This window comes from Belonocnema kinseyi, chromosome 10 (assembly GCF_010883055.1).
Source record: "Belonocnema kinseyi isolate 2016_QV_RU_SX_M_011 chromosome 10, B_treatae_v1, whole genome shotgun sequence".
Classification (NCBI taxonomy): Eukaryota; Metazoa; Arthropoda; class Insecta; order Hymenoptera; family Cynipidae; genus Belonocnema; species Belonocnema kinseyi.
Window position 1 is genome coordinate 97,842,048 of NC_046666.1, and position 21,590 is coordinate 97,863,637.

Sequence of the window (21,590 nt, forward strand, 5' to 3'; positions counted from 1 at the left end):
TTATGTAATTTATATTTTATACTTGAAGTAACGTAACCTCAAAATGCACGCATTGAAGAGGCGCGCGAAGTATTCAAATCATGAGAATCGCCAGCCCAGCATCGAAATCTGGAAATATTAAAATCCCAATCTCTTCATTTCATTTAAAAGCAGATAGAGATATAAATAGAACCGCCGAAGTGTTCCGACCGGCAATCGTGCACCTTCGAGTTTTCAAATTCAGAAGAGGAGAAATGGGTTGCGCGCGCAACCCAGGCATTTATATCGTCTCCTACCATATTCACACGGACATACACGTGTTATAATATTGGACCACGTCTCGTTTCAGATCTGGGATCACTGTGTACGAGGTGAGGGTGCTCGATGTTCACTCACGGTCGGAACACTCTGTGTGCACAATGTGCAACACAACGTGCTACCATATGTTCGGTCACAGTGCACGTTTTGTGTGAAAGCAAAATTTCAAAAAATATTCTAATATGAAATCAAAAATACAATTTTTCAAAGTCAAACAATAATAATTGCATTAAATAATGTTAATTCAACTTGAAAAGATATACGACTAATAAGTTTAGAACAAAAATTTTCAACAAATAAGAACTGTAAGTTAGAAATATTTGTTTTATGAAAAAGTGATATTTCAGTTTTTCTAATAATATAATAATTAAAAATAAATTTTTATATACTTATGTAATGAAAAAAATCATACGATAAGTAATTTTTAAATGAATAATGAAGTTACATCCATAGTATATTCTTTGAAATTAAATAAACGCGCACACCGTTCTGCAGCACGTAATTCAATAAGATTTTATTAGTGCATCAGAATGGCCTGGTTTTGTTTATATTTTATCTCCAAAACGCGAAAATGTGAAAATCGATAAAAACAGACCCCTGATACCATGTAGGGAATAAAGCAATTGTGTTATTCCGTAATATTCCGTAATTCAGGCAACTCAAGCCTGACTCTTTTGTACGGAGTCAACCAAATTGAATTCCATATTGTATAAAGCAGTCGATATTGTTTTAGTTAAGTTCGCATTTTATTCAAAAAATTTGTTTTGTAGGAGGATTTTTTCATACAAAATTAATGTACAAAAGTTAATTTTTTTATATGTAAAACTATGTGATCTAGTCAATTGCAATATATTTATAATATATAATACGCATAAATAAAAAAAGAGCACGCTATTTTCAAAAGCTTTCCCGCCTTGTTGGCACACGCGCGATCATTCGATAATATATTTGGCGAGTGCCGGCCGGCGACAAAGAGGTTACGTGTGCATGGCGGGAGCGAACTTACAAGTCGTGTCCCCGAGCAAATACACTCGGTACGTTGCGAAAAATTTGAGAATTGTGCTTCAGTGCTACCCGGCCAGAAAAAATACATTTGTGGCAAAACCCCCAGGAGAAGCCAAATGTTTGGAAACTATACTTCACTCATAAAAGTCTTGATCCAAGCCAGATTTCTTCAAGGTAAGCTGTATATAATTTACATCGAATTCTTCTCTTTCATCTTAAATTCCTCATATTAAATTACCAAATATCGAACCGTATCAGACAACATTTAAGGCTGTTGACAAAGTATTGAATTACATTAATGCCGGCCAATGCCATTTAGTTATTTTTCGGACAAAACTGAAATTTGTATTAATTTAAAGACACTTGAATGTTCGTTTTTCTTGACGTCAATTCAGAAAATCAACCGGAGATTATTGAAATACATTATGTGGCCATTTAACATTCTATTTTCATTTTTATGTTCATGTGATTAATGAAATATACATTTACAGTATAATATTGGTGACAAATAATGAAGAAGAACGTTAATAATTGAGTAATTATCATATTAAAAATCTTTATATTGAATAATTGGTGTAATTGCAGAATAGGGGTGTCACCTGTTTTTTGGCTGGAAACCCCGTATTTTTCTGCAACAAACTATTAGAATCTTTAACTGAACGATAAATGAAGCGATTTGACCAGACAGAAGTTTAAAATTATTGTTACTTTTGTTACTACGATATATTAAACATATGGGTATGTCACGATCTCAGAATGATCAGATTTAATTCACCGTTTAGGTGCTTTTCAACATCCAAAAAGCCAGAAAACCCCTTTGACAGGTCACAAAAATAATGTTGTCAAAGCCCTACCCCTTTTCAACGTTTCGTGGGGGCGGCAAGGAACACAGTGGGAGGAAATGCACTTTTTTCGTTGAAAAATGTCTAGAGCCTTCAATTGTGTCCGATTTTTAATTTTTTTCAAATTAAAGTTCATTAAATTCTAAAGCGCCTGACACTCTGAACTTTTGTCTCTTTTACTTGTTTATTAATCATTTTTTTCACTCAAAGTATGGAAAAACTTAAATTTTTTACATAACAATTTTTTACGCTTTAATAACTGATTAGGTAAACTTTATATTGTCTTAAATGAATGTTTAGGGACTCATAAAACACAAATAATTTGCTCATTATTCCATTCATTTGTTATAAACAAATTTTATGAACAAAATAGCAAATAGTTTTACTACCGGTAAAAAAATTTTCTGTTTACTAAAAGTGCTTCATATTAATGTAGGAATGATATATAATTACAAGAATAATTTAAAAGTTTATAATAACTATTGTTATAAACAATTATTATGGCAAAATATTTAAATTTAAACAATTTTAATTTTTATAAACAAATTCAAAATTTTGGCACTTTCGCATAGAAATTCTTTTGTTTTTGCACTGGCAATGTTTTAGGCTATGGGGTTAATGACTGCTAGTCTCTAAAATATTAGAAAATTTACCAATAACAATTATTATAAACAATTCTCGTGATAAAATATTCAAATTTAAGGTTTTATCAAATTTTAAATTTTTTTAACCGCTAGAATGGCTACTGATATTCCTGAAAAATGTATCTTTTATAATATTTATTAAAATATAACAACTTAAATCTTTATAAACAATTTTTCAGGAGGTCTGAAATGAAAGTCTGAAATGAAGGTCTGAAATGAAGTGACGATGATGTCGGGAATGCGCTAAAAGAAGGTTCAGATTCTGGGACTACAGATGATTCAGACGAGGGAGGAGAAGGTGGTCAAGTCGAATTCATTGGACAAGACAATTTCGATGCCGATGACGAGGAATTATAAGTCACGTTTTTAAAGACCGAGCACCTGTTTGTTATTAAAATACTTTAAAAGTCTGCGTGACACTAAAAAATTTGTGTTTGCTAAATATAAGTTTCGTTTAAAAGGCAAGGACCCGACCGAAAGTTTCGTTCTATTCAGTTATTGACTGAAAAAACATAATTTTTAGCTAAAATTTAACTGTAACTCACAAATTTAGACGAAACTTGATAGTATATTGAATTACTTCAATGATTGAATCAAAATTTTTTTGGCTTTACTGGCAGTGTCGAAAGTGGAACGCAATTTTCGGTCGGGTACATGTTTTTTAGTATAATACTTTAAAAGTCTACGTGAAACTAAAAAATTTATGTTTCTTAAATATAATTCGCGCTTAAAGCCATGTGATGAGTGAGTTACGTAACCAGATTCCTACCTTACCGTCACTTTATTCATTTGCTAACTTATATTCACACGAAACGTCACATCGAGTTGAAAATTTGGGATACTAAACAAGAAGCACTAAGAATCGTGGGTCTGGTCCTAAATTTGTATAATCATGAGGAAAGTTTTTTGTTTGAAATATTTTTTTGTTTTTTTTATAATTATTAAAATTTAGGACTCTTACGTATTGTAAGAGCAGTGTGCCGACACGCTGTGTCGAAACATGCAACGCATATAAGTTTACATGTGTTGGTATCTTCACCATCAAAACGTGTCGACTATCCTGCACATTGAGCATGCACCATGCGCTCATAACGCTCGCACCTAAGTGACCATCATTCGATGCTGGTGATATGCATACGTTCTCGCACGCATTGCATGAGAACCACACAATGCGGATGACATGCGTCGCACGAATTTTTATCTAGAGAGCAACAAAATTCTTCAACGGTAGCGTGTTTTGACTTCAACTCGCTGCGATTTCTACCATTTTTGAACAATTCACTTTAAATTTTCAGAAAAACTTTCACAAAGTTTAGTGAACGATTTTCTCGCTGCAAGTTATTTCAACTAATATTTTTTCGATGACTGCCCACTGTTCGAAGTTGGCAAAACGTGGCTTTTGTTCGGAATAAATTTGCTATTAAATAAAAACCAACATTTTCGCGTTTTAAACAAAGTGAGTTTTTATCAACAAACGGCCGAATAATCGCGAGATGTGTTTTACAAAACATCGATTTTTGATCGGAACATTTTCTAAGTTTTTATTGTTTTTCTTAAGTAATAATTATCGAATAAAGAATTTCCTTACGAAAGATTTGTGTGCCGCGTCAAGCTGAATACGAATTTATATTTAATTTTATGTTTCGACCACTTTTTTGTTATCGATAGATTTTCCTGACCGGACAATACTTCTAAGCTGTTTCGAGCGCTTGTCGAGTTGTTGTATCCATCATCTGAATTGTACAATATATATTGGGAAGCCTTTAACTTTGTTTAATGTAAAATTATGTAATGTGAAGATTAAGTTTGAAAAATGTACGTTTCCAATCTTGTTTCGATTTGATTTGAATTAGTAAAAATGCAGACTTCAACCATAGAATTTTAAAATGGAAGCTTCGAAACTGCTCACGTTTAAACTTAATAATTTCCTAATTTTAGAATTTAAAACTCAAAGTTTCAAAAAATTCGTAAATTTAAAATTAAACTCTTATTCCTTGATATGCTAAACTGTCAAAAAACGTCCATACGGTTACATAAGATTTTATTAAATTATAAGAATGACAACTGAATGAATGTATTACCATAGAATTAATAATATGAAACGTTTAAATTCAAATATGTTATGATTAGGCATTGCAACCAATCCATTTGAAATATTCAAAATTGAATGTTTTTAAAAAATTTTAACTCGATATTTTCAAGAATTTTAAATGAAACTTATTTAAAAATTCAAAATTGTTATTTTGCAAGAAACTTAAAAGGATTGGATAAGTTTCGCTACTAAAAATGTAATGAATTACCTTTAATTTATTTAGTCTGAGTTTCAAAATATTGGCGCTATCCTACCTTCTATAATGTTTCCAATCGTTTTGGAATGGATATCCATTATTCTGAGTTAGAGGTTAAGTTTTCAATACAGTATTTTGTTTTTGCTTTAATTATTCACAAACGGCTTTTCACTCTGCTAAACCAAAAAATTGCAACAATATGAATTTAAAAATAAGTAAGTGATTACTCTTAGTGGTTATCAATCGTGTCCAATCGATTATTTCTAGGAGGGTATCATGAATCGATAGTACGTCAACAATAATAAGACACGTGTCCCGGGTTTTTGTAAGTGGGCCCTTGTAAGAACTATGAACGTTTGCAAGTCACGTTAGCAATAGTTGCCAAACGTCTATCGATTCGCGCGCGTTTACTTCCATCAAGCACTGTCGGTGGAGTGGTAATCCAGCAAACATGATTACAGAACAGATCTGGGTCTGTTCTAGAACACAAAAGAACGTGTTCTAGAACATGTTAGTAACAGGTTACGAACATGCGAGTAACTATGTCATCACCCATACGCTAGAACAATTCTGTAACAGTTCTAGAACGCTATGACATACGATCAGTAACATTTTTAGAACAGTTCTAGTAATCATTATCAAATTTTGTATAACAAATCTGTAACAGATCTAGAACGCTGTGACAACCGGTCTGTAGCATTTCTGGAACATTTATAGAATTTTTGTACGCTGCTTTGTAAAAAATCTAGGACAATTCTATAACATTGCTAGAACTGTTATGTATCAAATATGGAACAGTGTTATGTACCCCTCGCAGCAATAAGATATCCCGAGATATTCGACTTGACCCCATTTGTGTGCCGGTTTATTGCAGGGATAACCCTTAGGAATATCCTGCGAGATAGAAATTTTGATATCCCCATAGATATATTTTGATCCGGGACAGCGCGTATGCAGTCCCGACTAACAAAAATTATACGTCCGAGATATACACATTAAGGATATTCACCAGGGTCAACTCGACCGTAGTACAATGGAATAGCCTCTCCCTCGAAGAACCGCCTCGTTGATCACCGCAGCCTCTGCGCCAGGTAAGTATGGCTCTCGCCGACTCGGCTCCTCTCTTAAACACTCGACCCTTTATTTCAATTGCGAGAAAGGAAAATCGCTGCACTCCTTGGCACACTACGGCCGAACTACGGCCCAAGGCGGCAGGATTCAAATCTTCAAATCATAAATAAAATTTTTTTGTGTCAAATCTGTTACCCAAGAATCATGATTTATTATTTATTCCAGACATGCCCAACCTGGAGAAAATCTCGCCAGCAACACATGTTCAGCGTCCACCACCATTTCAGCTGGAGAGCGAGGGTGGTGATAGACGCATGCTCAGATGCTCTCCTCTCTTACCCAAGCAGCACCGCAGATACGAAATATCTGTTAGGGTGCTTGGGGGGACTAACTTTTCAATATAAATTCGTAATGGTGACTAGAATTTCAATTATTTTATTTCGGCATGTTTATATTTATTTTCAAATAATGTAATTCAAAGGTGAATTGTGCAAAGTATTTATTTAATTTACATTATTCAATATTTTAATATTACAGTTGTGGTTGACTGATACTTTTGAAAGTTTAACAATATACTAACATGATGTACAAGGTAGAAGGATAAGTTACATAATTAAAGTATGCTAATATATATATATATATATTTCATTGGCTCCCCCAGCTCTAGAGTGGTCGGCATTGTTGGCCGACCCATTGTCGGGAGCCCTACGCGTTCTGTTGTTTTGAACCGCACTTACTACAACTATGTTTGATGTTGTCATTGTTGTTCCCACGAGAAGCTAGGGAAAGGGGTTCGTCCATCCTTGTAGAGCCCCGCAAGCAAGGATAAGGATGCGTACTCTGAGATGTCGCCCGGTATCCCAGAGTTACCGTTCTAGACACCTCACCCAGGTGCCATTCAGCTTTCGGCACGGTTTTCACACCTCCGATTGGGGGTTAATTCCTTCGGGACCAACCCTGGATAATTGTCCGCGACTGCCTATTTATTTTTATAACCATATTCAGCAGAAGCCCTTCGTACAGGGACCCTCTGTCCGCAACCCGAGGACGCGTTCGGTGGCTTTGTCATAGGCCCCTCGGTTTGATCCTAGAAGAATCAAAACCGAACCGAATATATATATATATATATTGGCTCCACTTTCTCATGTATGTAAGGGGCAACATTCGCCAAAGATCAACCGTAACCTTTTGTAGTTTTGCACTTACTCCCAATATATAAGTTAGATAGACTGATGATGTACATTCTATATTACTATTCGAACAAATGTAAGAACTTGTTCTTTTATATGTCATAAACCTAAGGACATAATAATACTCAACGGTTTGACAAAAATAAGTTACATTCAAGGTTACATATAATATTTTTAGCTATTTATTCTTCTTAGTTCATCACCGAATTGCGCATAATCCGCAGATTTTCGGTACACAAGCTCGCATCATAATGCATTTTTTCATTGCAAAGGAAAAAATTATTAATGAAAAAGTGTCCCTTCCTATGTTGATCTACATTATCAGCTTTGGACATAAACTGTAGAAACTATTCGTCCAAATTTCACGATCACGATCATCATTTCGAGATACGGTAAATGGGGAATAGAAGAAATTATTAAAAAATTGTCTTTAATTCATGCAAACAGAGGATAAAAGAAACTGTTAAAAAATTGCTTTTTCAATTCTTAGAATCGAAAGTAGAAAAGGTACAGGAAGGTAACGAACAAAATGTAAGTGTGCCACTTTTTCAGTTGAATTAAGCCATTGATAAAAAATAAAATATTTATTCAAAAAATAAACTGATAATCCGCCCTCGAGATTTCAAGTTACTGAATGCAGGTGGAAAAATCTGGATAAAGAAAAATCAATTAGTTTTAGATTTTTCGCTTATAGATAACGATAAAGAATAAAATATCCATTTTTTTGTTATTGAACTATGAAGCTATTAAAATATCTGTCTTTTTTATATTATAAAAATATTTGTATCAAAATCTATGTTTTATTTTTAATGAATATGATAATGTGACTTTAAGCTAATGTTAAGATGAAAATACGATTTGAACAAATATCTTCCTACACTACGTATATTTGACTTTTTGATAATTTTGTAACAAAAAAAATACATTGTCGAAAAATAGCTACCTTCTTTTACCTTCCCACCCTCTATAAGTCGAAAAGGCTGTTAAAAAACTGAGTTTAGTACAAGTCGCCACTACGAAATAGCAATCACAATGCAGTTCCAGTTTTTCATGTACCTGAATTTCCGAAAGATCAAATGAACGAAATAGTTTTTCTTATTTATATTTTACCCATAAATATTGTTCCAGCTGCTATTTTAAATATGCATTATAATTATGCTTCGAAGACACATCATTTCTCATATAAATGAACAAACTTTGTAGCACTTTTTCTGGTTATTACATAAGTTTTTCACATTTCATAGAATTTATTCCTGTATTCCGGAAAGAAAATGTAAAACAGAATGTTTAGGCTTTAGATTAAAAGCTTCGATGTTTTTAATTATAATTTGCAATGCAATCCCGTTATTGTTGATACTTTGAACTACTTGCCTTATTGATTGTTTGTATTTTTTATTTCCTGTTGGAAAAGTTATCACTTTTCAAGAGTTTTGTTTCAACAAGAGAATCAATGTCGGGAGTCATTTCTGTTAAAGATAATATCATCAGTGCAGAAAGACTCTCCTGTGTTAAGTTAGCTGACTCTTTTGACTTTATATAATTCATAACAGCAAAAGAGCTTTCGCATTGATAAGTCGAACCAAACATTGCAAAAATTCGTAATCCGAATTCTTTCAATTTTGGATAATCTTTTTCCGGTAATAAACGGAACAACTCTTCTGTGTGCAATTCCCTACGCTTGAAACAACAGTCAAACAACAAGTCTTTAAACGTTTCTCGGAATTCGTTTTCAATACTACTAAGGTCTGAGGAATATTGTTTAAAATTCAACTGGGGAGATTTATCTTTTATTTCCTGATAACTTTAGAAGTGCTTCAGATTATTCTGTTGCAATTCCCACGTGAATTCTTGCAAAGCCGCACGAAGATTTCTGAGGTGTTCCATCAACTGTGAAACACTGTGATTTTTGTATTGCATCAAAGAATTAAAAGCATGTAAGTGTTTTGTTATATCAGTGAGGAATGCTAGTTCACTCTGAAATAACGGATTCAGAAACGTTTCTTGGATTTCCAAACATTCTTTTGTTTTAACATTTTCAGCCAAAAACATGGGAATAACTTCTCTCAATCAAAAAAAAAAAATCTCTAGGCATCTTCCAGCACTTAGCCACCTGACATCACAATGCAAACGAAGGGCACCGTAACAAGATTCTAATTCTTTTAAAAACTCTTTAAAGAGTCTATGGTTCAGAGAATCATGCTCCCTCCCCCCCCTTATTACATTCGTTATTTTTAGGACTATTCGCATGGTTTCTTTTGCCTTCAATGCCTTACCGCACAGTCCTTCTTGGTGGATAAGGCAATGAATGAGCATGCAAATTAAACCATGCTCTCTTCTAAACAAACCCCAAAGTCCAGTTATGTGACCTGCCATCGACTATTTTTTACAAAAGCTGCATAAGGGTCGGACCCTTTCGTCGTTTTATGCAAGGGAACAATTTTTAACAGTTTCTCACGTTTACTAAAATCGTCAAAAATCATGCGTACAAATATCATATGCTGACTGATGTCTGTATTATCACACCCTTCACCAAGGCAGAATTAGCAAAATCTGCATTGTGTCAAAGGAAGCTTTAATTGATCGACTATGTTAGTAGCTAAATCTGTTACTTTTCGTTTAATGGAAGATCTTGAAAGAGCAACATTTTTAAATTTCTCAACAGATTTGTACAATTCAAAGCATTCTGCCATCATAATGGCACATTGCTTAATCATGCTACTTTGAGTAAAGCAACATTTTTTACGCGCAATTTCAAAAGAAATTTTGTACGATGCTTGAAGGGCTTGCCGCATGACTTTTGAGGGATCGGATACATTACCGTCCTCAAGAAATGAATTCTCATTCAACGCTGCTGTTTGCGAGGTTGATTTTGGAATATACGTAACTAATTAATTTTGGATTTTGGAATACGTAACTAAACTTATATTACATTCACTATAAAGGAATGCCCAGATTCTGGAAATTTTCGATGCGGCCCTCTTCTGCTTGAAATAAGTAGTCTACATCTTTACGATGTTTGCTAGAATAGTGTTTTTTTTGCACTATCCGCCCTTTTGCATTTTTTAAAACACAATAAACAAAAAAATGCAAAGGTTTATTGTCCCGAGTCGATGGCAAACACAGGCAAAAGTTGTCCAACTCCAAACTGTCATCCTGCTTCTTTATACAGTTATTGTCTTTACGTGGCAGTTCTTTTGGTGTTGAAGGTGCAGCTGTAATGTGCATTATGAACATACGCAAAAAATAAAAATTTTGTTTCATCCTATTCTATAAAAACTTGCACCAACGTGATGTCCCGGAAGTTATATCCGCAAACTTATTTTTTTTTTTTAATTAATATTGTGCTAAATTGTGATAGATTTTGTGTTAATTTGTGACGTAAAGTGTTTTTTTTTTGAGAATCCAAAAGTACGCGCACAATTTTTGATAAACGTTTTTTTTTCTAGATACGCAACTTCTTACTAGAGCGAAAAGAAAAATTGTGCTTGGCGGCTCGAAGTATACACAATTTTGTGAAGCAAAGAAAAATTCCAAAAACCTAACCGTTAAAAAAAACCAAAAGCCAAAAAATTTTATTATTTTAAAACATTTCGAACATCTGAGACTTTTGCTGAGCTGTGCTCGGCAAATTCAGTCTTTATTCCCTCGAACAAAATTACACGAGATCAACAGTTCTCATATTAAAACTCAAAATGAATGCAAAATATTAAAACTCAAAGTATAAAACTCAAAAAACATTTTAAAAATGCAAAAATAATCAAATTTCGAAACCCAAGACTTTTGCTCAGCTGTGGTCGACAAATGCAGTCTTTATTCCCTGTAACAAAATTACGCGAGATCAACAGTCCTCACATTAAAACTCAAAGTGTAAAACTAAAAAAACATTAAATGATCCAAAAAAAGTCAAATTTCCAAAAACTAAGTCTTTTGCTTAATAATAATTGCATTTATCGAGCACTATTCAGCACAATTTTCGTTTTTTCGAATGTTTTTTTTTTTTAATTTGTACATTTTGGGTCTTAACATTACAATTCTTGTTCTTACGTAATTTTGTTAGAGGGAATAAAGATTTATTTTCTATTTTTCTTGCATCAAGAAATCTGATTTTTCTAAAATCAGTTCGATTTTTTCAACTTTTCTTATGCAATATACCAATTTTCGATAACAATTGTGATTGCCTACTTCTGTACTACATTAACATTACATTTTTTGTATATTTGTACTCTAAATGTTTAATTTAAACATTCTTGCACTATCCAAGTATAAGCCTACAACCGTATACGCATTATAAGTCATCTAAGTTTATTGTAAACAATTTATTTGAACAGAATGTTTTCAAAATTTCAATCAAAATAAATCATTTATTGAAAATAAGATTTCACATAATACTTTCAAGCTCAGTCGTTTTAATTACCTATTTATGACTGGTGTATTTAAAATAAAAAAGTTATAATTAGCTTCCATCTTGCCTCCTACTTATGCTTTTCTAAATATAAATAATTCAGTTCACTATTCTTAAATTTTGCTTTTGCACATTCAAAGTATTTACAACTGACTGTTTCAAATGAACTAATCTCAACAGAAACTTCTTGCAAACTGACGTCTGTAATCTTTCAACATTCTTCTCATCATCACTCACCTGTAAAACTTTCTCTTTTTTTACAGCATTCCTACAGTAAAACACACCTGACAGCTGTATAAAAAAATGTCCTGCCTCAAAATATTATCTGTCTTGATGATACACTGGTAGTTGGACAGTGAAAACTGTAAACGCCGACCTAAGCCCCGGCTTAGAGTCTTAAAACTTAGAGACTTAAAGTAAATTTTCAAACTGAAACATATCAACGATGTAGGCTCAAATTCAATTTCGAATATTATACTTAACACATGTAATATTTAGTTTTAGTAGAATATTTTTGAATTTATTGATACGGAATAGTATACAGATTTTTTAATTATATTCCATTTCTGTAACGTTGTGCATGATGTTAATAAATTGCTATACTGCAAAAAGTATCACCCAACATTTATGTACATCATATACACAATGTAAAAGACGGTGATACTAAAATATTCAATCATGTACATTTCTACAAAAAAGAAAAACTTTTGTACAGTTCTCTTTTTAATTACATTTATTGTCAATCAATGTAAAAATACTGAAACAAAATAATTAAAACTCTAGTCACTATTACAAATTTATATTGAAAAGTTAGTCGCCCCAAGCACAATGTCAGATATTTCGTATCTGCGGTGCTGCTTGGGCCTGAGAAGAGAGCATTAAAATTGTTCATGCAACCGCACCTCATTCTCGCTATAAGTTCCTAACTTCCTTTCTCTCCTTTCTCACACAAATATTGCGCTCTCTTCCTTGGCATAATACACACATAGTTCCCGTTATACCTTGACTCTCTTATTCTCTACTCTCCTTCTGCTTTCTCTTTCTCCATGCCATTCTTTTGAACCAACCCGGTAAGAAGCCTTGCATTAAAAAGTATTAGAAAATTTGAATCCCTAAGAATGCTGTTTATGTCCTTAGTTTCTTAATTCTTATTAGGCGGCGAAAATTATAAGATTTCAATCCCTTTTAAAGACGATCGGAGCTGTCAGACGTAACCTCGAATACATTAAAAACACAATTTTCGTTTGAAGCATTAGAACGCGCTCTAAAAGCATGAAATTTGACAAATCTAGTAGGATTGAATGTAAGAATACATTTCTTTATCGTCAAATGTTCGCTTTGTTCAAATATTATCAATTGAAAAAATATAAAATCATGATGGAAAATTGAAAAAATTATTTTTCACCAGAACATTCTGTGTGATAATGGATCCTGACATCGTAAAATGACCAATGCTATGTTTTTAAAAGCTTTTTGCCTGATTATTATTCGAAAAACAATAAATAAATGCAGCAAAATTTGCTAGATTAAAGGGGATAAAATTTGTCTAATTCTTGGTTGCTTTGTGGTATTCAGCAAAATATTGTCAGCGCTAGGTACATAAAGGGATTCAATTTGAGATCCAGAAGTATTCAATATTTCTCAAGGTACCACTGAATGAATGAAATTTTTCAATACTTTTAATGCAAGCCTTTTCATCGGAAACTCATATACTTCCTTTCTTCCTCGTGCATTCTTATCACTGCATCCATCTGCAATCCCTTCGTTCTAAAATACATTTACCTTTCCACCTCCATCTTTGCACCACTACGCCTGTTCTCCTTCTCCCACCAACACTCTCTAACCAGCTTCCTTCCCCCTCTTCCAAAAATTTCTCCTCATATTTACACGCTCGACGTCCTGTTATAATCCTTAAACTCGTTCTTCCTGTCCCCCTTCTGACAATATAGTTCGGCATATTTCTTGCCAACCCCAGTGTCCACTTAACATACATTTCCTAAATCCTAGTTACCTCACCACTTATCTTCCAACACCACGCCTCCACTCCGTGAAATAGCACACTCATCACAACCGAATTAAACAATTTAATCCTCCTTACAAAATCATCTGCGAATAACCTCTTCTCCAACCTCCACACCTACCTCATCACCACATTTGCCCTTCTCATCCTTTCTTTTAAATGACCCTCCATCCCCCTCCATTCCTTGGAAACAGGAAGCCCAGATACACAAACCCATTCAGCTCCTGCACTGCTTTTCCCTTCCACTTGCACTCCCCTGGATTATCTCTCCCACCTCCTTTCCTGAACGCCATAACCAATTATCTTATCAACCTTTTCATCATCTCCTTTAAAGCATCCTCGCTCTTTGCTAGCAGTACTATGTCATCTGGATATGCGAGTGACCATATCCTAACTCCTCCTACCACTTTGACCGCTAGCTCCTCTTCACTCCCCTCTCTTTCATTGCCTCCCACAACCTCCTCCTATCCACCGAAGGGAACATGCCCTTAATATCCACAAAAAACGCGTACACTTTGGCACCCTTTTTGGTTAGTTCTCTATCCACCACGTGCTGCAAGACGTGAATATTGTCAATAGTACTCCTTCCCTTCCTAAAGCCCGCCTGCGTCTCCGGCAATATTCCTTTCCCCTCCACATCCTTGCGCAGCCTATCTGCCAACGCCATCGCGTATATTTTGTACGAAGTATTCATTAGCGTAATTCCTTTATTTTTTCCTGTCTCTCCCTATCCCCTTTCTTATACAGAGGTACGATCAACCCCTCCCTTCACCCTCTTGGGAATCCCTCAGCCTCGATACTTTTTTCACTACCCCCTTCAGCCTCTGCCTTACCTCTTGTGTGCCAAACAGCAATGCTTCATTTTCTACTCCGTCCATCGCTGCTGCTATAGATTTTTTCAACTTTCTTATCTGTTTCTCTGTCTCCTCGCAATTCAGCTCTTCTTCATCTACCTCCCTCGTTCTTTTACGAGATAATTTATCTAACGAGTATATTATTTTCCTCGCAATTTTTGCTAGTATTTTTTAAAACTTAAAAATGGATGCAGAAAACAAAGAAATAAAATTATTTAAGAGTTTACTTGAGGGTTTTGGTTCAATCCGACTTTGAATTTGTTTATAGGTAAGGCACTGATTCCATATATATTTTTTTCGAAGGATTTGCGAACAAAAGAAAGAAAACTTGTCGAATACCCGGAGCTTTGCGAAATCCTCGGATCAATAAAATTTTGAAAAATCGAAAAATTTGTTGAGGAAATGATTATTTTCCCGACAAATATAAATTTTGCGAAAGATAGAAACCAGCGGGTAGCAGGCGGCAGCATAGGAATGGTTGGAATCGCTTGATTATTTATTGTTTTACTCACAATTCTCACATAATAGAAGAATTCTAGAGTCCTAATAATTTTCCAAAAGGCCAGGTCTTGATGATAGTGTCCCCAAATTTTGTGAAATACGTTGCAAAATGGAGCAAAAAGCAGAGAAAATTAACATGCCCAATCTGTGTTTCTGTAACTGTATTTGTAATCAACCACCAGGCCAGCTGTTACCTTCACTCTATACGCGGTATCGGCGGTATCGGGAGCCCTTCGTTATCGACCGTGGGTCAAGGCTACATTTCTCAAAGGGGAAAACCTCTTTTGGGACATTGACTTTTTGATGAGACTATCATCAATTGATATTACTTCAAAAATAACGAGACACTTGTCCCGGATTTTTTGGTCCCTTGTAAGAACTATGAACGTTTGCAAATCACATTAGCCAAAGGTGCAGAACCTCTACCGGTTCGCGGGCATGGGATCCTACCAAACTTCGTTGGTCCAGTGGATAAGAGCCTGGCTGATAACCACACTGCCGTGGGTTTGAATCTGTTTCTCAAATTTTTTTTCGTATTGTAAGCAAGCCAAATAATAATTTTTAATGCTACCCCGGCGAATGAATTATTTGTTTGAAAAATATTACTGGGAAATAAATATCACGCAGGCACTTTTCGAATAATTTATTTGTATAATCGTAGTTTTTTTTACATAAATTACATAAATTTAGGAAAGAAATTTGACGAAATAATAAATTTGTCATCTATAGTTTAAAAATGTAAATTTGGAAAATTGTGTAATGTCTAAATTTATAGTCGGGCGACTTGATAAGCTTACAATTTATAAATATATTTCCATAAAGCATAATTTTGAAATTTGATAGTTTTGAAGCTCATTGCTGGGTAACTTGATAAATTTAAAATTTGTAAAGAAAAGTCAAGATTCGCCAGTTTGTTTGGAATAATAATCAATGTGAAGAATTGTACAATATGCGGAATAGTTATTAGGCAACCTGATAATCTTGAAATTTATAAATAAATTTGCAGAGGGCCTAATGTAGAAATTTGATAGTTTTTAAATGTATTGCTGGGTAACTTGATCAATTTAAAATTTATAAAGAAAAGTCAAGATACGCCAGTTTTGTAATTTTGGAATAAGTATCTATGTGAAAATGTCTGCAAAATCCAGAAAAGTTGTTGGTTGAACTGATAAAATTCCGATTTATAAATAAATTTGCAGAGGGACTACTTTTTAAATTTTTCGAATTCTAAATTTGTAATTTTGAAACTTATTTCTGGGTAACTTGATAAATTTATAATTTTTGATCCAGTTATGATTTCAAACTGATTAAATGTATAAACTTACGTACAACAATAAATTGGTTTATCTATCAAATTTGTGCGTTTAAAGGTGTTATCTGCAAAAAAAGTCTATTTCAATATTTTGTAGGAAATTGTATTCACATTTTTTGTTTTTATTTCCCAATTAAAAACTGCCTAATCTTTGGCTGATTCTCATTTCTTCCGTCGCTGCAGTGAACAGTGCATCACCCAGCTACGTGATAATCTATGACGATTATCATCCGCAAAAATGTAAAAAAAAAATGACGATTATACAAATAAATTATTCGAAAAGTGTCTGTAAGATATTTATTTCCCATTAATATTTTTCAAACAAATAATTTATTCGACGGGGAAGCATTAAAACTTATTATTTGACATGTTTACAATACGAAAAATGAGCCGAGATAAAGATTCAAACCCACGGCAGCGTGGTTACCAGCCAGGCTCTTTTCCATTGGACCAGCGGAGCTTGATGGGACACCATGTGCACAAACCGGTGGAGGTTCTGCACCCTTAGCTAATGTGATTTACAAACGCTCATAATACTTACAAGCGACCAATAAATCCAGGACACGTGTCTCATTATTTTTGAAGTAATATCGGTTGATGATAGTCTCATCGAAAAGTCAATGTCCCAGAAGAGGTTTCCCCCTCTGAGAATTGAAGTCTTGACCCACGGTCGATAACGAAGGGCCCCGATACCGCCGATACCGCGTGTAGAGTGAAGATAACAACTGGTCTGGTGGTTGATTACAAATACAGTTACAAAACCACAGACAGGGCGTGTCAATTCTCTCTGCTTTTTGCTCCATTTTGCAACGTATTTCGCAAAATTTGGGAAAACCATCATCAAGACCTGGTCTTTTGGAAAATCGTTAGGTCTCTAGAATTCTTCTATTATGTCAGAATTGTGAGTACAAAAATAAATTAGCAAACGATTATAACCGTTCAAATGCTCCCGCCTGCTACCCGTTGATTTCTATCTTTCGCAAGATTCATATTTGTCGGGAAAATAATCATTTTGGATTAAAGCAACACCCTTAACGGTACTAAAGTAAGTGAGAGAGACAAACAAAGCATTATCTTATGCGCAAATATTATTAGTACTTAATCTAGATTCATTGTTCAAGTCAGTAGATCACTTGAACGACAAAATAACCTAAACGACAGTAATACCAACAACAAAATTGATTTTGCTAAGCAATAGAATACTAGTTGCATATTTGACGGAATAATCGAAATAGTTTTTCTTGCAACGGTAAAAAGTTTAAAAAATATAAGACATATAACGCCTGTTGACTGCTACTTACAGGCTATGTGATGAAGTGTAGCAGTCAGCAGGCGTTATGCGTCTTATATTTTTTTAACTTTTTACCCTTGCAAAAAAAACTATTTCGATTATTCCGTGACTTTCTATACGGAATTTTAACGTAGAATCCGAATTGTGACAATTTGAAAGTTGATTTTGCTGTTTTTTCGAGTTTTTTAAAAAAAGAACCGAATGTTGACCCAATGGGGTCTTTACGGGTACTTTGTAGAGGCTCCATTCGGTTCCTTCGGTCCGCTAGGGAATGTAAAAACGAATTTAACATAAAATATGTATTTTTAAAAGATCTACAACTTTTGTTTTAAGCTATTTTAGAAATTTCTATTATTTAATTAAATAAATGGAAAAGCATTACATTTTTATAGTTTTTGGGGTTTTTTACCTGAAAAATACATTTTTTGGGTATTTTCACTGTCATGTTCGTGATCAGCACGTCAAAATACATAGGTGAGCGGAGTTTCAAATCAATTCGAGGTGAGCGCTTTTCGGTAGTTCACCCAATAATAATAATAATAATAATAATAATAATAATAATAATAATAATAACTGCAGAAACTGCAGAGATCTCTGAACATAATCAGAGTTGTCTGCAGCTCCTCATGCAAGCCAGCTGGAGTTACTGTGACCTCATGATATAACGTGCACGCCATGTTTGCGAACTGCTGATTTTGTATATATATTGTGTGTTAACGCGACCTGATGCTAAAAACGCTACGAGTCTTGTAAAAGGTCCTGCAACTCGGCTGCAGTCACTGTGCGCTTACAAGATAACATGTACGCTATGTGTGAAATCTACTGACAGTGTGCATGGATCCAAACGTAGAGGCTGTTAAGGACGGCTCACGGGAAGGGGGAGACAAGCGTTAAGGGCATTCAAGCGTAAAAAAGACCAAGTAGCGGGGGCCAGCTAGCGAGGTATGAGTGCATGTCCTCAAAGTTTTACTGCTTGCCAGTGATATTCATATTCTATGACAGAATTCATAGAAAATTTTAAAAGTTTTTTTCAAATATTTATTTTAGTCTTATTTATCTGTCTGAAAATGTATTCGCACCAAGAAATGTTCCCTATTCATTTAAAGTGGCATTTTCTTTTTACTTTGGATTTAAGTTGATAAAAAAAAATACTTTAGTTGCTTTTGGGTTTTTTAAAAGTGCATATTGTTGGGGATATGCAATATTCATTTTTCAAAGTGATTTAATATTCAAGGTAATGTTTTATTGTTTCAGGGTGCTGATGAAAAATAAAATCGGACACGATGAGGACGATATCAGCATTATTCTGTAAGTCAAGATTTCTTATGCAGTAAGTAGACACAACTTAATTGCGCATCTAAATAATATTTTACTTTCTTGATTATTACAGACAGCATGACAGTATGGTTATCGGCAAAAGCAATTACAGTTTCCGTCGACCGAGCTGATTATCAACCAGTGAGTCGATCTACGAAACTTTCTGGATTAATAATATGTTTGCATTTAGGTTGTAGTAGAATTTTTTTAAATAACCAGTTTAAAAAATGTTTATCAAATTATTGAACAAAATTACAATACTCTACAGCTATAAATTCCCTGGCGGACCGAAGTAACCGAATAGAGCCTCTACAAAGTACCCGTAAAGACCTCATTGGGTCCCCATTCGGTTCCTTTTTAAAGAAACGAAAAAAAAACAGCAAAATCCACTTTAACATTGTTAAAATTCGGAGTCTACGTTAAAATTTGCATTAGAAACTTACGGTGTAATCGTAATACTTTTTCTTACAACGTTAAAAAATTAAAAAAAAAAAATTACCTGTCATTTACATGGGCCGAAGGCGCCTTCAAGCGCATCTTCTTTTAGCAGCAGTTAATAAGCGTTCCGTCGGTAACTTTAAGAATTTTGTCTGGATACTAGCGCCACGCAGTGGAAACGTCAGTCAACAACGCTGCGATGCAAGTAAGAGAGAATTTTATTTTTAAACTTCGCGCGCAACATACTACTTGAGCTATTACAGATGCGATTGAAGTAACCTTCAGCAGAAATTATTGACATTTTTTAAAATTATGAACGCTGCAAAAAAAAGTATTGCGATTACTCCGTGAGTTTCTAATAGGCAATTTAACGTAGAATCCGAATTTTAACAGTCTAAAAGTTCATCTTACTGTTTTTTTTTTAGTTTTTTAAAAAGGAACCCAATGGGGTCTTTACGTGTACTTTGTAGAGGCTCCTTTCGGTTCCTTGGGTCCGCCAGAGTTACCGGGGCGTACGTTAACTTAAAATTGTTTAATCCTTTTAAATCCATATACTAGCACCAATCTCAATTTAAAATCAATACGAAACCATATTGCAATCATTTTTAATCCGTGCACCCGACAAACCGAATGAATCCGAGGCTCGACCTAGAAGACTTTCTAATCTATTTCAATCCGAATAAATTCGACTAAATGTGACACTACAATATTTTAGTTATTTTCAATCCGTGCGATCAATCTGAGTTCTATATACTTTCAATAGCTTTCAATATACTGAAAAAAATGGTTTTGCTGTCCCAGCTAGACGTTTAGCTAGATTTCGTCTTCCAAGAAAATATAGCTGTGTTATCTAACAAGGAAGGTACTTAAAGTGTGCCTCGCCGATTTCATTCTCCCTGATATATGTTGTAGTACTCGAAAAACTAAGCGACACGTATTTTTTTATCTGTGGAAAAACACTTTAAGGGGGTGAAACAGCCCCTCAAGGATAGGAGCATCAAGTATCGATTGTATAGTTTTGTGTAAACCAAATTGATTTCGATGAAACCAACTGGAAAAGTTTCTTCGTGATGAAATATGAATAACATAATTTACTCAAAAAAGAAAAAAATGAAGGAAGTAAACCACCCCTACATATATTTAAAGTTGTGCAAAAAATGTTGAAATTTATAGAAAAAAATTTGTAGGAAATATATTTTGCACTTCAGACAAAAGATAAAGTTAACGTGTTTCGCAAACCAAATTTTTTTTTTATTAACGGGGGTGGTCACCCCTAAAACTTTTTATTTTGTTTCTATGATAATATATACTTTCCATATACAAATAAAATTGGGAAGATAATTATATAACGAAGGAAGTTTGTTAAAATAGAGTCCATCCATACTCTAAGGTAATCCACGCCTACATATTTTTAAATGTGCTGAAAATTGCTAAATTCATAAGAGAAAATTTTTTAAAAATATATTGTGCACTTGGGACAAAAATAAAGTCGGGTTTTGGCAAACATTTTGATTTTAAATTAATGGGGGTAGCTACCCCTAAACTCTTTTTATTTTGTTTCTATGATAACACAGGCCCACAAAAAAAACAAAAGTGTCTGTGCAATTGACCAGACCTATAAATTCTTATGTATTTTTCGACGCTGAATCCGAATTTGCAATAAAAAAGTAGGGTCCAGCTACTTTTTTATGGGGTTTTGATCGAAAACCCTCATTTATTACGGTTTTTTCATGGTTTTTTTTATATAAAAAAAATAAAGAAAAATTTTATTTTTTTGACCTCAGAATCGAATTCTACGGGAAAAAATAGATCGAAAACCATGTTTTGATTTTTTTTTACAAAAATTTCAACCCACCATACGGCGATGAAAAGGCAGAAAATCGCTAAAAGTGAAAATTTGCTTCAAATTTGATTAAAATGACATTAAAATATAGTTTTATGATTTTAAACCGATTTATAAACATTGAAAATACTTTACTCGGGGTTTTTGAGGTCGCTGATCTTGAATTTTAAGTAATTTTTTTCAAAAAACAACTCCTAGTCGGCGTAAGTGGACAATAAACATGATAAATTGATATTTTTTTCAAAAAATCGATGTTTTGGATACTGTTCTGGAGG

At 34.0% G+C, this 21,590-nt stretch overlaps 1 protein-coding gene and 1 further gene across 3 annotated transcripts in view; one reads left to right on the top strand and one right to left on the bottom strand.

The window, feature by feature from the left end:
- Positions 1-21,590, top strand: part of LOC117181681 — a 319,825-nt gene that overhangs the window by 276,446 nt on the left and 21,789 nt on the right. For all 3 annotated transcript variants that reach the window (XM_033374594.1, XM_033374596.1, XM_033374595.1), the window contains 2 exons: positions 18,972-19,025; positions 19,108-19,175. In XM_033374594.1, coding sequence (XP_033230485.1) covers positions 19,001-19,025; positions 19,108-19,175 — 93 coding nt within the window. In that variant the 5' untranslated portion in view covers positions 18,972-19,000. The remainder of the gene's footprint in view (positions 1-18,971; positions 19,026-19,107; positions 19,176-21,590) is intronic.
- Positions 6,014-6,175, bottom strand: LOC117182382.